This window comes from Trichosurus vulpecula, chromosome 3, assembly GCF_011100635.1.
Source record: "Trichosurus vulpecula isolate mTriVul1 chromosome 3, mTriVul1.pri, whole genome shotgun sequence".
NCBI classification, from domain to species: domain Eukaryota; kingdom Metazoa; phylum Chordata; class Mammalia; order Diprotodontia; family Phalangeridae; genus Trichosurus; species Trichosurus vulpecula.
The window spans coordinates 379,985,331-379,998,263 of record NC_050575.1 but is presented as its reverse complement, the minus strand read 5'-3'; the positions used below and the strand labels follow the sequence as shown (position 1 = coordinate 379,998,263).

General features: G+C 47.2%; 1 protein-coding gene across 1 annotated transcript; it reads right to left on the bottom strand.

Annotated features, from left to right (window-relative positions):
* Positions 1 to 8,724: 8,724 nt before the first annotated feature.
* Positions 8,725 to 11,185, bottom strand: C3H16orf86 (chromosome 3 C16orf86 homolog). The gene is made up of 5 exons (XM_036748499.1): positions 11,081 to 11,185; positions 10,554 to 10,759; positions 9,750 to 9,952; positions 9,375 to 9,551; positions 8,725 to 9,097 (listed from the first exon to the last, which is right to left on the bottom strand). The coding sequence occupies exons 1-5, from the start codon at positions 11,183 to 11,185 to the stop codon at positions 8,943 to 8,945; spliced, it is 846 nt and encodes a 281-aa protein (XP_036604394.1). The 3' UTR covers positions 8,725 to 8,942.
* Between the last annotated feature and the right edge of the window lie 1,748 nt (positions 11,186 to 12,933).

The window sequence follows — 12,933 nt, the reverse complement described above, 5'->3', positions numbered from 1 at the left end:
CTCATAAGGGAAAAGGTGTAGCACATCCTCTAGAGACCTCTCCTCCACCAACTCCTCTGTTGAATTAATTAGCTTTTAAACTCTCCAAGGAGGCCATCCTCCCCTAGTATCTGTCCCCATCCCAATGGTAACAGCTGCTCAAAGTTTTTGAACAGAGGTATGACTAACATGGTCACACCTGAGCCTTAAAGGAGGTCATTTTGGCAGCTATGGAGACAGTGAGAGACTGGGAGCAGGGAGACTCATTTGGATAGAATTAGAAAGTGCTGAGAGTGGGGCAGCTAGGTGACAGTGGATAGAGGGCCCCACCCCGGAGACCTGAGTTCCTGAATTCCTTCAGGTCTCAGCTAAAGTCCTGCCTTTTGCAAGAAGTCTTTCCCAGTCCTTCTTAATCTTGGTGCCTTCCCTCTGAGACTACCCCCCAATTTGCCCTGTAGACATCTTGTTTGTACCTAATTGTTGTCTCTCCCATTAAACAACTCCTGGAGAGGAGGGAGTGTTTGCTTTTTGCTTTTCTTTGTATCCCCAGAACTTAGTCCATTGCCTGGATGTGACAGGTAGGCACTTAAATGCTAGTTGACTATGAACTCAGAATTTGGCATCATGCTTAGCACATTGTAAGCACATAATAAATGTTTGCTGATTGAGTATCAATGACCCAGAATAGAATACACTAGGTTAGTCAACCAATAAACATTTATTAAGTGCCAGGCACTAGTCCAATCACAGAGGATCTCCAGAAAGGTCAAAGAGTCTCTGCTCTCAAGCAGTTCAGACACTGACTCCCCTTGCCTTGGGACCAACCGTGCAGCGCTCCCAATGTGGCCAGACCATGGTATAGCACACTTCAGAGTCAGGATTCCCAAGATCTGAACGGTCAGATCCTAAATAATGATGGTGGATCTCATCCCTAACACGGATGAGCCAATAAGGTATATAAGCCTTGGACCTAAGGTTCATGCCCCCATATCCAAGCAGTTACCAACTCTTTTCTCCACATTTTCTGCGTCTTCTCCTTCCTTTCATTCACCCTCAACACTTTCCTTTTTTGGGGAGGTGATCAAGATTGAGAGGTTTGCCCAGGGTCACACAGCTTGTGTCTGAGGCTGCATTTGAACTCGGGTCTCCGGGGTGGGGCCCTCTATCCACTGTCCCCTGGCTGCCCCACTCTCATTATTACTGCTTACATCTGATTTACACAGTATTGTATCTTGTATTGTAGTTGTTTGCATGTTGTTTCCCCAGTAAAGTGAGAAGTGCTTGAAGAGGACAGTTTTTGCCCAGTATCATCCTGTATCTTTCCTCCCTTTTGTGGCCAAACTCCTTGAGAAGACCCATCTGTAGCAGGTGTGTCTCTACTGCCTCACCTCTCTCTCTCTCTCAACTCTGTGCAGTCTGGCTTCTGACCAAAACTGCTTTCTCCAAAATTACCAATAATCTCTTAATTGCCAAACCTAATGACCTTTTCTCAGTTTTCATCCTTGTTAACTCCTCTGCAGCCTTTGATACTGTCAACCACCCTTGCTAGTCTCTTCCTACTTAGCCGATGACTCCTTTGTTTCCTTAGCTTGATCTTTATCCGTGTCGTACTCTAATAGTGGGGAGTCCTCAAGGTTCTGCTCTAGGCCCCCTTTTCTTGTCTCTATACCATTTCACTTGGTGATCTCATCGGTTCCCACGGTTTCAATGGTTATCTCTAAGCTCTCAGATCCACCAGTCCAGCCCTAACCCTTTTCCTGACTTCCAGTCTCACCTCTCCAATTGCCTTTTAGACATCAAGAACTGGATGTCCTATAGACATTTTAAACTCAACATGTCCAAAACTGAGCTCACTATCTTTCCTCCCAAATCCTCCCTTCTTAACAACTTTCCTATTACTGCGGAGGATACCACTAACAAATTCTCCCTTCTTGGTAACTTTCCCATTACTGTGGAGCATACCACTAACAAATCCTTCCATCTTTCTAAAAGGAGAATTCATGTAGGAGAGCTTTCTAACTTTGGAGAAGTTTTGAGAGGGAATGCCCTCCCTCTGAGTGTTTTAGAGATAGAATTCTGAAAAGCAAACCATGGATTAGATCTAGGATATTCCATTTTAATCAAATCTTCTCTGGATTTTGCTACAAATTCTATATATGTAACAGTAGCCAGTCCCCGGCACATACGCATTTAAATACTTGTTGATTGTTTTGCAAAGGACAGAAGAAGAGGATTTCCAGACAAGGATACGATAATGACACAGATTTTGAGCCTGGGTGACTGGAAGATTGGTGGTGCCCTTGATAGTAATAGGAAAGTTGGGAAGAGAAGAAGATTTAGAGGTAAAGATAGTCAATTCTGTTTTGAACATACTGTTTGAGATGTCTAAAGGAATCCACTTTGAGAGGCCCAATAGGCAGTTGGTGATAAGAGACTGAAGGTCAAGTGAGAGGTTACAACTGGATTTATGCAACTGAGATTCTGCAGAGATGATCTCTCTCTTTTTTTTTTTTAAGCACCCTTTCTACTTAATCTGTGCTTCTTTACCTTCAAGCCTTGAATGAGCGGGAACATTTCACCTCACATCCAGCTTCTGTCTACATTATCCAGCTCATCCCTGCTCGGCTTCCTAGGACCTGTTTAAAAATGGGCAATCCTAGCTTCCTCCTTGATTAGCTCAGGGTCCCTTCCCTTTGACCTCTAAATCCTATGGCCCTAAGAACCCCTTATTTTACAAAATAAGAGGAAGCTAGAGTCAGAGGGGGAGTCTTTGCCAAAGGGCTCTCAGGTAGCCACAAAGCAAGAAAGCCTACATTCTGTCACATGGTAGGAGAAGGCATCTCTCTGCCCTCAGAGAAGAGGGCTATAATACTCCTCCAGGAAACATAGGAAGTAAAACTGATTGTACTTTTTGCCTTCAGCCTTAAGTTTCTGGGGAAAATACCTAATTTGGCCAAAACATGAGGAATGCCTGAGAGCTCTCCAGACACAAAGAAGAATAGGGGGAATCATATGAACGTCCGTGGTCTTGGACCTTGTCACAGAGTGACCCCTACTGGAGAAAGGTGCTGTTACATTGTTGCTGTGCATGAGGAAGAAATTTTTTTTTTTTCCACACATCTTGAGGACCTGGTTCTCCAACTTGGTTTCTTGAAAAAATGCATTTTATTGATGCCTTTCGTACTGATATCACAGTAATTCTCCACTCTTGCCTCTGGATTGAACCTTCCCTTAAAACAATTAAGCAAAAACATACAAACCTTGTCTGATATGATGTAATATTCTATACTAATAATCCCCCTCCACCTCTCTGTGGCGAAAGAGGAGGTATGTTTCAGTCTTCTTAATGTCTATTTATTATCTCTTCTCTGAGACCTTCATTTTTTTCATTTCTCATTCAGCTTCCTTTAAGTTATTTTTATATTACATTGTATAAGTTTTTGTTAGTTTGGCTTATTGCATCAATTTATAGTCTTCCCAAGTATTAGGACATATTTGTCATTTCTTATTGCACAACAATATTCCATTACACTCATATGCCATAGCTTTTCTCTTCATTACACAAATAATGGACACCCACTTTATTTCCAGTTCTTTGCTACTACAAAGAGAGCTGCTATGAATATATTGGCATATGTTTTACCTTTGTTTCTGTCTTTAATTTCCCTGAGATTTGTGCCCAATCTTGGGATTGCTAGGTTGGAGGGTATAGGCAGTTCAATCATTTTTCCTGCATAATTCAGAAATAGTTGAAATCTAGACTAGTTGGACCATTTCACATCTCCACTGATGGTGCATCATTGGGTCTATCTTCCCACAGCCCCCCAACTTTAACTGTTCTTACATTTTTTCATCTTTATCCATTTGGACGGTATGAAGTAAAACCTCAGAGTTGTTTTAGTATACAATTATCTTATTGCTAGTAATTTTGAACATATTTCCAGGTGATCATTTATAATTTGCAATATTTTTGAAAACTGTATTACTTAGCCATTTGTCTTTGGGGGGAGTTGGGTTTTTTTTAAAGATGAAACTTTTCATGTCAATCAAATATAGATTAGTTGAGAACAAGTGACTTTTTCCCCCTCCAAAATGGTCCCCAAAAGAGAATTATTTTTTACTATGATGACCTCAATGATGTCAGGAGTCTGAACTCCCTAACTTCTGTGAGGACAGACCATAGCATAAATTTCCCTGAGTATGACCATAGACCTGAAAGAAATCTTGCAGGACACCTTTCTTTCCTAAGAAAGGTGGAACCGACGTTGGACAAAGATTTTGCTACAATTCAAGTGTTCTTTCCATTATGCCAACGGTAACTTCTCCTCCCCAGCTGGAGCTTATTCCAGAAGAATAGAGGATAAGGGACACTGAGCTGAACGTCAGGAGACCTGACTACTAATCCTCTCTGTTTCTTCAGTTCCTTCCTCTGTAAAGTGATGTGTAAGTAAATACTAGATAATTTGTAAGGTCCCTTCCTAGCCAAGTTTTTTTATTTTTAAAATTTTCCGGAATGGAATTCTGAGTTTCCTGGGAACAGCAAACTGTACGTAGGCATGTGACCCTCATGGCTTAGGCACTACATTTATTATTTGGTCCATTTGGCAGTTGAGGTAAGAGTAGCTAGATGTCACAGTGGATAGAGCGCTGGGCCTGGAGTCAGGAAGACTCATCTTCCTGATTAAAATCTGGCCTTAGACCCTCACTAGTTCTGTGACCTTGGGCAGGTCACTTCACCCTGTTGCCTCAGTTTCTTCATCTGACAAATGAGCTGGAGAAGGAAACGGCAAACATCTCCAGTATCTCTGCCAAGAAAACCCCAAATGGGGTCACAATGGGGTCAAATGTTGGACATGCCTGGAAGGCGACTGAACAAAAATCACTGAAACTTTAAGCCATATGAGAAAGGAATCCCCTTCCAACAAACCTGACAATGGCCATCTAGCCCCTTCTCAAAGATCTCGAAGAAAGGGGAAACTACTACCTCTCCAGGCAACCCATTTCACTTCTGGACAGCTCTAATTAGTAGGAAGGGTTTTTTTTCTTTTTTTCTTCTGATCTAGCTTTAATTGATCACAAGTGATCACCAATTTGCCAGTAGATAAGTGACCAAGTAATATAAGTGGCCTCTTTTTAACTTGTACTGGTTCCTTTACTCTACTTCTGCCTTTTGGGGCCAAACGGGCAAGTCTAAGACCCAGAGAGGATCCCACCCAAGGCTATATCCTTAGAGATGTCCCTGACCTAGATGAACTGATTGAGCAATGATTAAAAAATGCCCACCTGGTCATACCCTCCCCATCCCAGGGGTCCCACACCCCCTCATCATACAATGCCCTTCCCCAGCCCATCTCATTCCCATTAACCCTTTTTGCTGCCCATGCTTCTATGGGGCTCTCTTGAATTCATCCTCCCCATAGCTAACAAATCTACCTTCATCTTTTCCTTTTATCCTTTCATCTTTGGGCTCCCTCTGGCTAGAGGCTAGCCTCACTGGCCACCTTTTCCAGCACTGGCCGAACTTGCACTCATTCCTCTCCCCCCCACCCATCATTGGCTGAGGCGGAGAAGTTGGAATTCCCCTCACTCTCCATGGCCACTTCCACACGCTCCCTCTACTTCTGTCTCTCAGTAACTTCTCTTCCTTTGAGGTTCACTCAATCTATATCCAAGATGCTACCAAAATCCTAGTAGCTGTTGTCTACCAACCATCCAACAGGACACTCCTTATCTTCCTCCACTCCCCCCCAGGCCCCAAACCTTCACTTCTTCCAAACATCTCTATTACTGTGGAGAATACCACCGTCCTACCCAGGTGTCCTCCATAACTCCTCCCTGCCACCCACCCCCATATCCCATATGCTGCCAAGGCCTGTCAGTTTTACCTACAATTGTCTCTCATTTATACCTCCTTCTGTCCGAAAAGAGTGTACCTGGTCCAAGCCCTCATCAACTCCCACCTGCACTATTGCTACTGGGTCTGCTGCCTCAAGTCCATCTCCCACTCAGCTGGCACAATGAGCTCCCTAAAGTACAGGACTGACTATTTCTCTCCCCTACTGAATAAACTCCAGTGGCTTTCTGTCATGTCCAGGATCAAATATAAAACCCTCTGGCACTCAGAGCTCTCCATGACCTCCCCCTCCTCATCTTTCCAGTCTGCTCACACCTTACACCCCTCCACATACCCGGTGAAACTGGATTCCTCATCGTCCTTTGCACAAGACACTCCATCTCCCAACAGCATTTTCCCTGGCTGCCCTCATGCCTGGAATACTCTCCCTCTTCATCTGTGTGTCTCCTGGCTTCCTTCAAGTCCCAGCTACAATCCCACCCAGCCTTTTCCAATTTCCTTCAATGCTAGTGGCTTTCCTCTGTTGATTATCTCTTGATTTAGTCTGTATGTGTATGTGTGTGTGTGTATATATACATATATATATATATGTACACCTACACACATACACATACACACATATATACCTATCTTGTTTGGACATGATTGCTTGTATTTGTCTCCATTAGATTGAAAGCTCCTTGAGGACAGGGCCTGTCTTTTGCCTTTCTTTGTATTTCCAGCACTTAGCACTTAGTTCCGGCACATTTGTTGTTCAGTCTTTCCAGTCATGTCCAACCCTTCATGACCCCATTTGGGGTTTTCTTGGCAAGAATACTGGCCTGGCATAAAGTAGGTACTTAATATTTATTAACTGACTGATTGAAGACCAGAGAAGTATGGCAATTTGCTTAAGTTTCCACAGCTAGTGAGGTGGGGAGCTGAGACTTGACCCTAGGTCTAGTGACCTAGAGAGACAGCTGATAAAATCAGATGAATTCAGAACTGGTTGGATTCAAGGAACAGTTATTGGTTCATTGTCAACATGGCAGGGAGACTGCAGGGATGTGTTCTTGTCTCTGGTTGTTCAGCAATTTCTGAATGGATAAAGGCTTATCAGATTTTCAGATGATATCAAGTTGGGAGGGTAGCAAACACACTGGAGGACAGTGTCAGGATCCAAAAGAATCTTGGTAGGCCAGAACATTCAGTCAAATATATTGAGGTGAAATTCAGTAGGGAGAAATGAAAATCTTACACTTAGGTGCAAAAAAAATTGACTTCACAAGTTTAAATGGGGCAAGTTATTTGGAATAATGTGCAGTTCTGGACTGGGTGGTTTAAAAAGGACACTTGATAAGCTGGATGGTGTCTAGAGAAAGAAAAGCAAGATGGAGCCACATCTTAAAAGGAAGAAATTGGGTGTGTTTATCCTTGAGACTGGAAGATGCAGGGAAGGCATGGCAGCTGTCTTCAGATAACTGAAGAAGAGGAAGTGGGCTTGTTCTGTTTGGTCCCAAAAGGCAGAATCAGAACAATACAATGGGTGGAAGTTGTAAATAGGCTATTTGGTCATTTATCTTTTGAGAAATTTGTGATTGATTTAGGGTTAGGGTTAGGGTCAAAACAAAGCAGCCCTTCCTACCAGTTAGAACTGTCCAGAAGTGAAATGGGCTGCCTGGAGAGGTGTAGGTCCCTCCTTCCTGGAATTCTTCAAGCAAAGGCTAGAAATTTGTTAGATTTGTTTGTAGGGCATTCCATTTCTTTATGGGTTAGGCAAGATGGCCTCTGAGGTCCCTTCCAGTTGTCAAATTCTGTTCAAAAGTCCAATGGCAAGATTCCAAGTTCAGTGCTTTCGCTCCTCCAGAGCTCAGCAAAGGAGCAGGTCTTCTCAACCAGGAATCCTAATCGGCACAGTGGTATTGTTCTTTAGGACATAGCGGATGGAAGGCCAGCCATGGACTTGAGAAGACCTGTGTTTATGACCTTACTCTGACACATACTAGCTGTGTGACCATGTGCAAGGTATTAATTAACTGTCAGTTCCCCAGGCAACTCTCCAACACTCTTCAATTATAGATGAGTATCTAATCTCCACCTAGAGTGGAAGTTTCCATATTAGGATTTCCCCATGATGAAATCACAGGGCTGAACCCCTCAAAAGAATATTGCTCTGACTTTTCAGACTGATTCACACTACAGCATGTCAGGAAGGGAGAAGGGGAAACCACCATCCAGTAGAAAGAGCTCCTAGAAACACAACCAGCTTCCTGCACCTGACTGGCCTAGCCCCCAAAGAGCAGGAGCAATGTGGTGGAACAAGAATAGTAATAATAATAAAGACAGGTCACAGTTCTAAAGCACTTGAAGCTTTATAAACCACATTCTCATTTGATTTCGCAGCCCTGGAAAGTGTGTGCTGTTATCATCATGTCCTTTGGACAGATGAGGAACCTGACGCCCAAGGTAATTAAGTGATTCATTCAAGGTCTTACTAATAAATACAAGGCAAAATTCAAAGCCAAGTTTCCCAATCAGAAGTCCAGTCTTCCTACTTTACATGAAGCTGAGCATGGGCTCAGGAAAACCTGGACTTAAATCAGCCACTCCTCTGCTTTAACATTGGCAGAATATGTGTCTTACCCATAAGGGTGTTTGAAAGAAACTGCTTTGTAACCCTTAAAGTGCTATAGGAACGGGAACTATCCTAATTAAATGCTCCGTGCTCCGTGCACACGCAGCCCTTGTGCACACACGAGAATCTAAGCAATGCCCTCATTTTACTCTTAAATTTCTATTTTCTTCGTAAAATGAGTCCAAAGGGAGAAGATGTAACCCTCAGGTAGCTCTCTGTTTCCCCTGGTTCTCCTCAGTGAAGCCAATCCCACAGGTAATAATACCAAAGCCCCAAGACTGCTAAATATGTTTATTGCCAGTAAGGCTGAGAGCTTTCATCCAGGAATACTGCCAAGTGGAGAAGGTGGCATAAGGGTCTTTGGGTGGAGACCTGATAAAGCCCCTTGGGTCTTTCTGGCCAGTAAGTTTCTCAGCAAAGTGCCCATCTCTCCTGAGCCCGCCGTGGCCTGGCTCACTCAGCTGCCACAGCAGCCTGAGCCAGACAAGCCTTCTGTCACTTATACTGGGGGGAAAGCGGGGGAACAAGGTGAGCTGCACACACACTCAGCATCTTGTCAATATCCACCTGGGTTGACTTGTCCACCTCGGCCTTCAGCTGGCTACCCGGAGTAAAGCTCAGAATGGGCACAGGCTCCTCTCCTCCCTCCTCTGCAAAGGAAGACAGCCCAAGGGAGGGAGGGAGGGAAAGGAAGCATGTGGAAGAGGGTCTTGATTTGGCTCACCCCAACCCCGGCTCTGGACAGAATGGAATTTGGTCTCTGGGACCAGGACCACTGTCAGCCGTTCTGAGAACAGTCATCAAGGTAATGGGAAAATGGACCTGCACTTAGCCCTGGTGAGGCTGGAAGCACCAAGTCCAGCAGGGGGAAGAACAGGGAGGGAAGTTCCCGAAGGCCTCACTGCTATGGCTTAGAGCAACACTGACCTCTCAAGGGTGAGGCCTGTGGCCTCTTGGCCCCTGCCTCCTCTGGGCCTCCAGATGCCTCATCTGGGACCAAGCCCAGTTCCACTTGGACCTCAGCTTCTCCCTCCCCAGCCTGGTTCAGCTCAGGGTTGCTGTAGTTGATGTACTGGTATAATGGCCTCAGACGCTGAGCTTTCCCTGCAGGTGACCATAATGTGGCCTCTGAGCCATAGATAACACTCTTCGGGGGCCCTCTCCCCCATGTCCTTGGGGAATCAAGAAGGTGCTGGGGATTCTTGGAGAGGACCCTGAGCAAAGGCTTCAGGGAGCTAGGGTCATGGGAGCTAGGTCCTTAGAAGCACAGAAGCTCGTTGCCCACCACCAAATGCCACTCACTCTCCAGCCCAAGGGCTTCTGCTGGGGTGGGTCCCACAGTGGCAGTGGCCAAAGGGGGCAGCGCCCCGAGGCTCTTGCGTTTCTTGGCCTTCTTGTGCTGTTTGGTTGGTGGGGAGAGGTCTCCTTGTGCAGCGTCAGACTCTTCCTTTCTCAAGGGTGGTCTTCTCAAATCAGAATGCTGCAGCTGCAGCTCGGCCTCCACCCTGGGTTGGACATAGGGAGGGATGGAAGAGGGGAATACTGGAGAGAAGGGAGGCGTGGCCATGCAGCTCCCACCACAAACACCAACCCCATCATCTGGGGGTGGGGGGAGGGGGGCTGCAGTTGGGCCTGTCTCCAGCCTCTCTCCCTTGAAATTCCTTTAACCACCGAGGGAAGGAGGACGCGGTTGCCTTTACCCTCTCTCTTGCCACCCCTTCTGGGCCCAATTTGCCTCAGGATATGGAACTCTGTGGCCACATTTAGCCACATTACAACCCACTAACCCTTTCCTTTTTTTTCCTCCTAACCAAATCCTCCTGACTCTCCCTCCCTTTCTCCTCACTGACCATCTCCACTAATCCCTTCCAATCCTTCCCACCCGCACCCCCTAGCCTTCATGCCTGCCCCGCCCTCCTCAGCAGGGTGAGCTCGGTTCTGCCCAGCGACCCTCGTCGGGGCAATGCCCAGAGCCTGGGGGAACTGGGGCTCGGCCATGCTCCCCATGTGGCAGGCAGGCGATGTTTCGCTCTTTTCTCCAGTCCAGCAGCCAGTAGAGGAGCAGCCTCGGAAGAGCTGCTGGGACCCCGGCCCTCGCCCTCTCACTTGGCCGGCTTCCTCTTGAGCCCATGGCTGGCCCGCAAGGGCGGGACCGGCGGCGGGGGGCGGGGACCCCGCGGCTCCAACTGCTCCTCATCCTTTGCCAGCAACTCCTCCAGCTCCGGCTCGGGCTCGGGTTCGGGTTCCGGCTCGGGCTCCAGCTCCGGCTCCAGCTCGGGCTCCAGTCCCGACCCAGCCTGGCGCTCTTCCCCCTGCGGGTCACCGAGGTCTCGGGCTGGGGCGGGTGGCCACCAGCCCCTCATCCTGTCGCTAGCCCCGGGCCGTTACTGGGACCGTGGAGCCCTAGCGGGCAGCCCAGTCTTCTCCCCTGGCCCGGAGGCCACCTCCCGCCCCGAAGCTCCTTGCTAAGAGGTCCCGCTCCCCTCCCCCTTACTCCTTAGCTGCCTCAACTTCTCCCTTCAGTCGATCCCCGACTGTCGCCTCCCCCACACTCAGAGACCCCCAAGCCAGTCTCACTCCCTCCCTTCTTACTGCTGCTTTGCCATTCACTCTGAACTCCCACTCCCACCCACCGCAGTCACCTCTGCGCCCGGGCCCCCGGGGCTCTCTGGGGCCTCTCCAAGCAGAGTTGACCCTGCCTGGTGTCCCAGTCGTCTCCCGGGCCCTGCCATGGCCATGACCGCAGGGAAGGGAAAGAGAAGTCCAATTCCCTTGGAATCCCGGGACTCGACCTCCTGTCCTTCGCTCGCGGGTTGGGGAGAGTGTTAGGGCGGAGGACTCTAATCGAAGGTAATCGTGGCCCCTGGAGGGCCTCGATGTACCCCGTTATTAGGGTTATTGACAATCCGATAGACATTGTGCCTGCTGCTGGAAAGAAACCGACGAAAACCTGTTCCTTCGGCCTCGAGGCGACATGTGGCCTTCAGGGTCCTCAAGTTCAGCCCTTTGACTGAATCCAAACTTCACGGAACAAATCTTCTCAATAAAAGAAAAGTTCTGTAAAACTTGGAGTCAGTCAAAAGGTCGAACACAAGGACCTAGAAAGGCCACATGTGGCCTGGAGGCTGCAGGTTCCCCACTCCTGCCTCCTGCCCAAAGCCTCAGGCCCACTGCCCTTCAGCTTCAGACTCCCCCAGTCAGGTGATGAACAAATTCATTCATTCCTCCAACAAGCCTGTATTGAGGCCTTTGCTGGGGCAAACAGCTGAAATTTTAAAAAGAAATTAGTTTGTTTTTGCCATCAGGGAGCTTTCACTCTCATAACAGCTAGCACCTTTACAAATAATCTCACTTTGTTCTCACAATCCTGGAAGGTAGGTGCTACTATCCCTGTTTTATTGGGTGCAGGTAAGTGACTTGCTGAGGTTCATAGTCTACTAAGTGTCTGAGGTCAGGTTTGAATTTAGGGAGCCACCGAATCACCTAGTGCAATAGTAGAAAAGACATCTATACTACTTGGCTTCGTGATCACCATCACTTAACCGTAGATTCGATTTTCACTTCTATGTGTATGACTCTCAAATCTACTTACCCAGCCTTAACCTCCCCGTCCACTTCAGGAACACATCTCCAGCTGCCTACTGGACTTCTGGAGCTGGATGTCTCACGGTCATCTTGAAGGCAACACGTCACAAACGGAACTCATTCCCCACCCCACTCCCTTCTTGTACCAGTCCTCCCCTCTTCCTAAGGTCCCTCTTACTGTGGCAGGTGCCATCATCCTCCCCCTCCCCCAGGCCTCACTCTCATTCCCCATGTGCAGTCAGTTGCCAAGCCCTCTGGATTTTTGATCTTGTAACATCTCTCCTCCACTGCCCCCTTCTCTCCTCTGACACTGCTACCAGCCTGTTTCAGGCCGTGGTCAGCTTAGACCTGAACTATTGCAATAGACTTCTGTTGAGTCTCTGCCTCAAGTCTCTCCCCAGGCTAGACCTCCTCCACTCAGCTTTCAAATCGATTTTCCTTTAAAGGGCAGGGCCTGACCCTTTGTGGCCTCCTTCTTAACAAATGTCAGTGGTTCCCTGTTGCCTCCAGGATCAAATATGAAATCCTCCATTTGGCTTTTAAAGCCCTTCAGAAGCCGGCATCTTTATACCTTCCCAGTCTTCTTACACTTTAGTTCCCTCCACATACACTGAAATCCATTTACATTGGCCTCTTTGCTGTTCTTCACACTAACACTCCATCTCCTGACTCCAAGCATTTTCACTGACTGCCCCCACCCCATGCCTGGAACTCTTTTCCTCCTTGTCTCTACCTCCTGATTCCCCTGATTTCCCTCCAGTCTTGGCAGAAATGAGTCTCAGTCACCTTTTGCAAGAAGCCTTTCCTTATCCCCCTTAATGCCTCTGAGAGCATCTCTAACTTATCCAGTATACATCTTGTTTGTATACAGTTGTTTGCATATTGTCTCCCCTTCTTAAGA

What these genes read in the sequence shown, in the direction of transcription:
- C3H16orf86 (XM_036748499.1), bottom strand. Translation starts at nt 11,185, where the DNA reads ATGGCCATGGCAGGGCCCGGGAGACGACTGGGACACCAGGCAGGGTCA. An exon ending in CGGGCGCAGAGGTGACTGCG is followed by an intron (nt 10,760 to 11,080) that starts GTGGGTGGGAGT and finishes GGTGACCCGCAG; the next exon opens with GGGGAAGAGCGCCAGGCTGG. An exon ending in AGAAGCCCTTGGGCTGGAGA is followed by an intron (nt 9,552 to 9,749) that starts GTGAGTGGCATT and finishes GGTCACCTGCAG; the next exon opens with GGAAAGCTCAGCGTCTGAGG.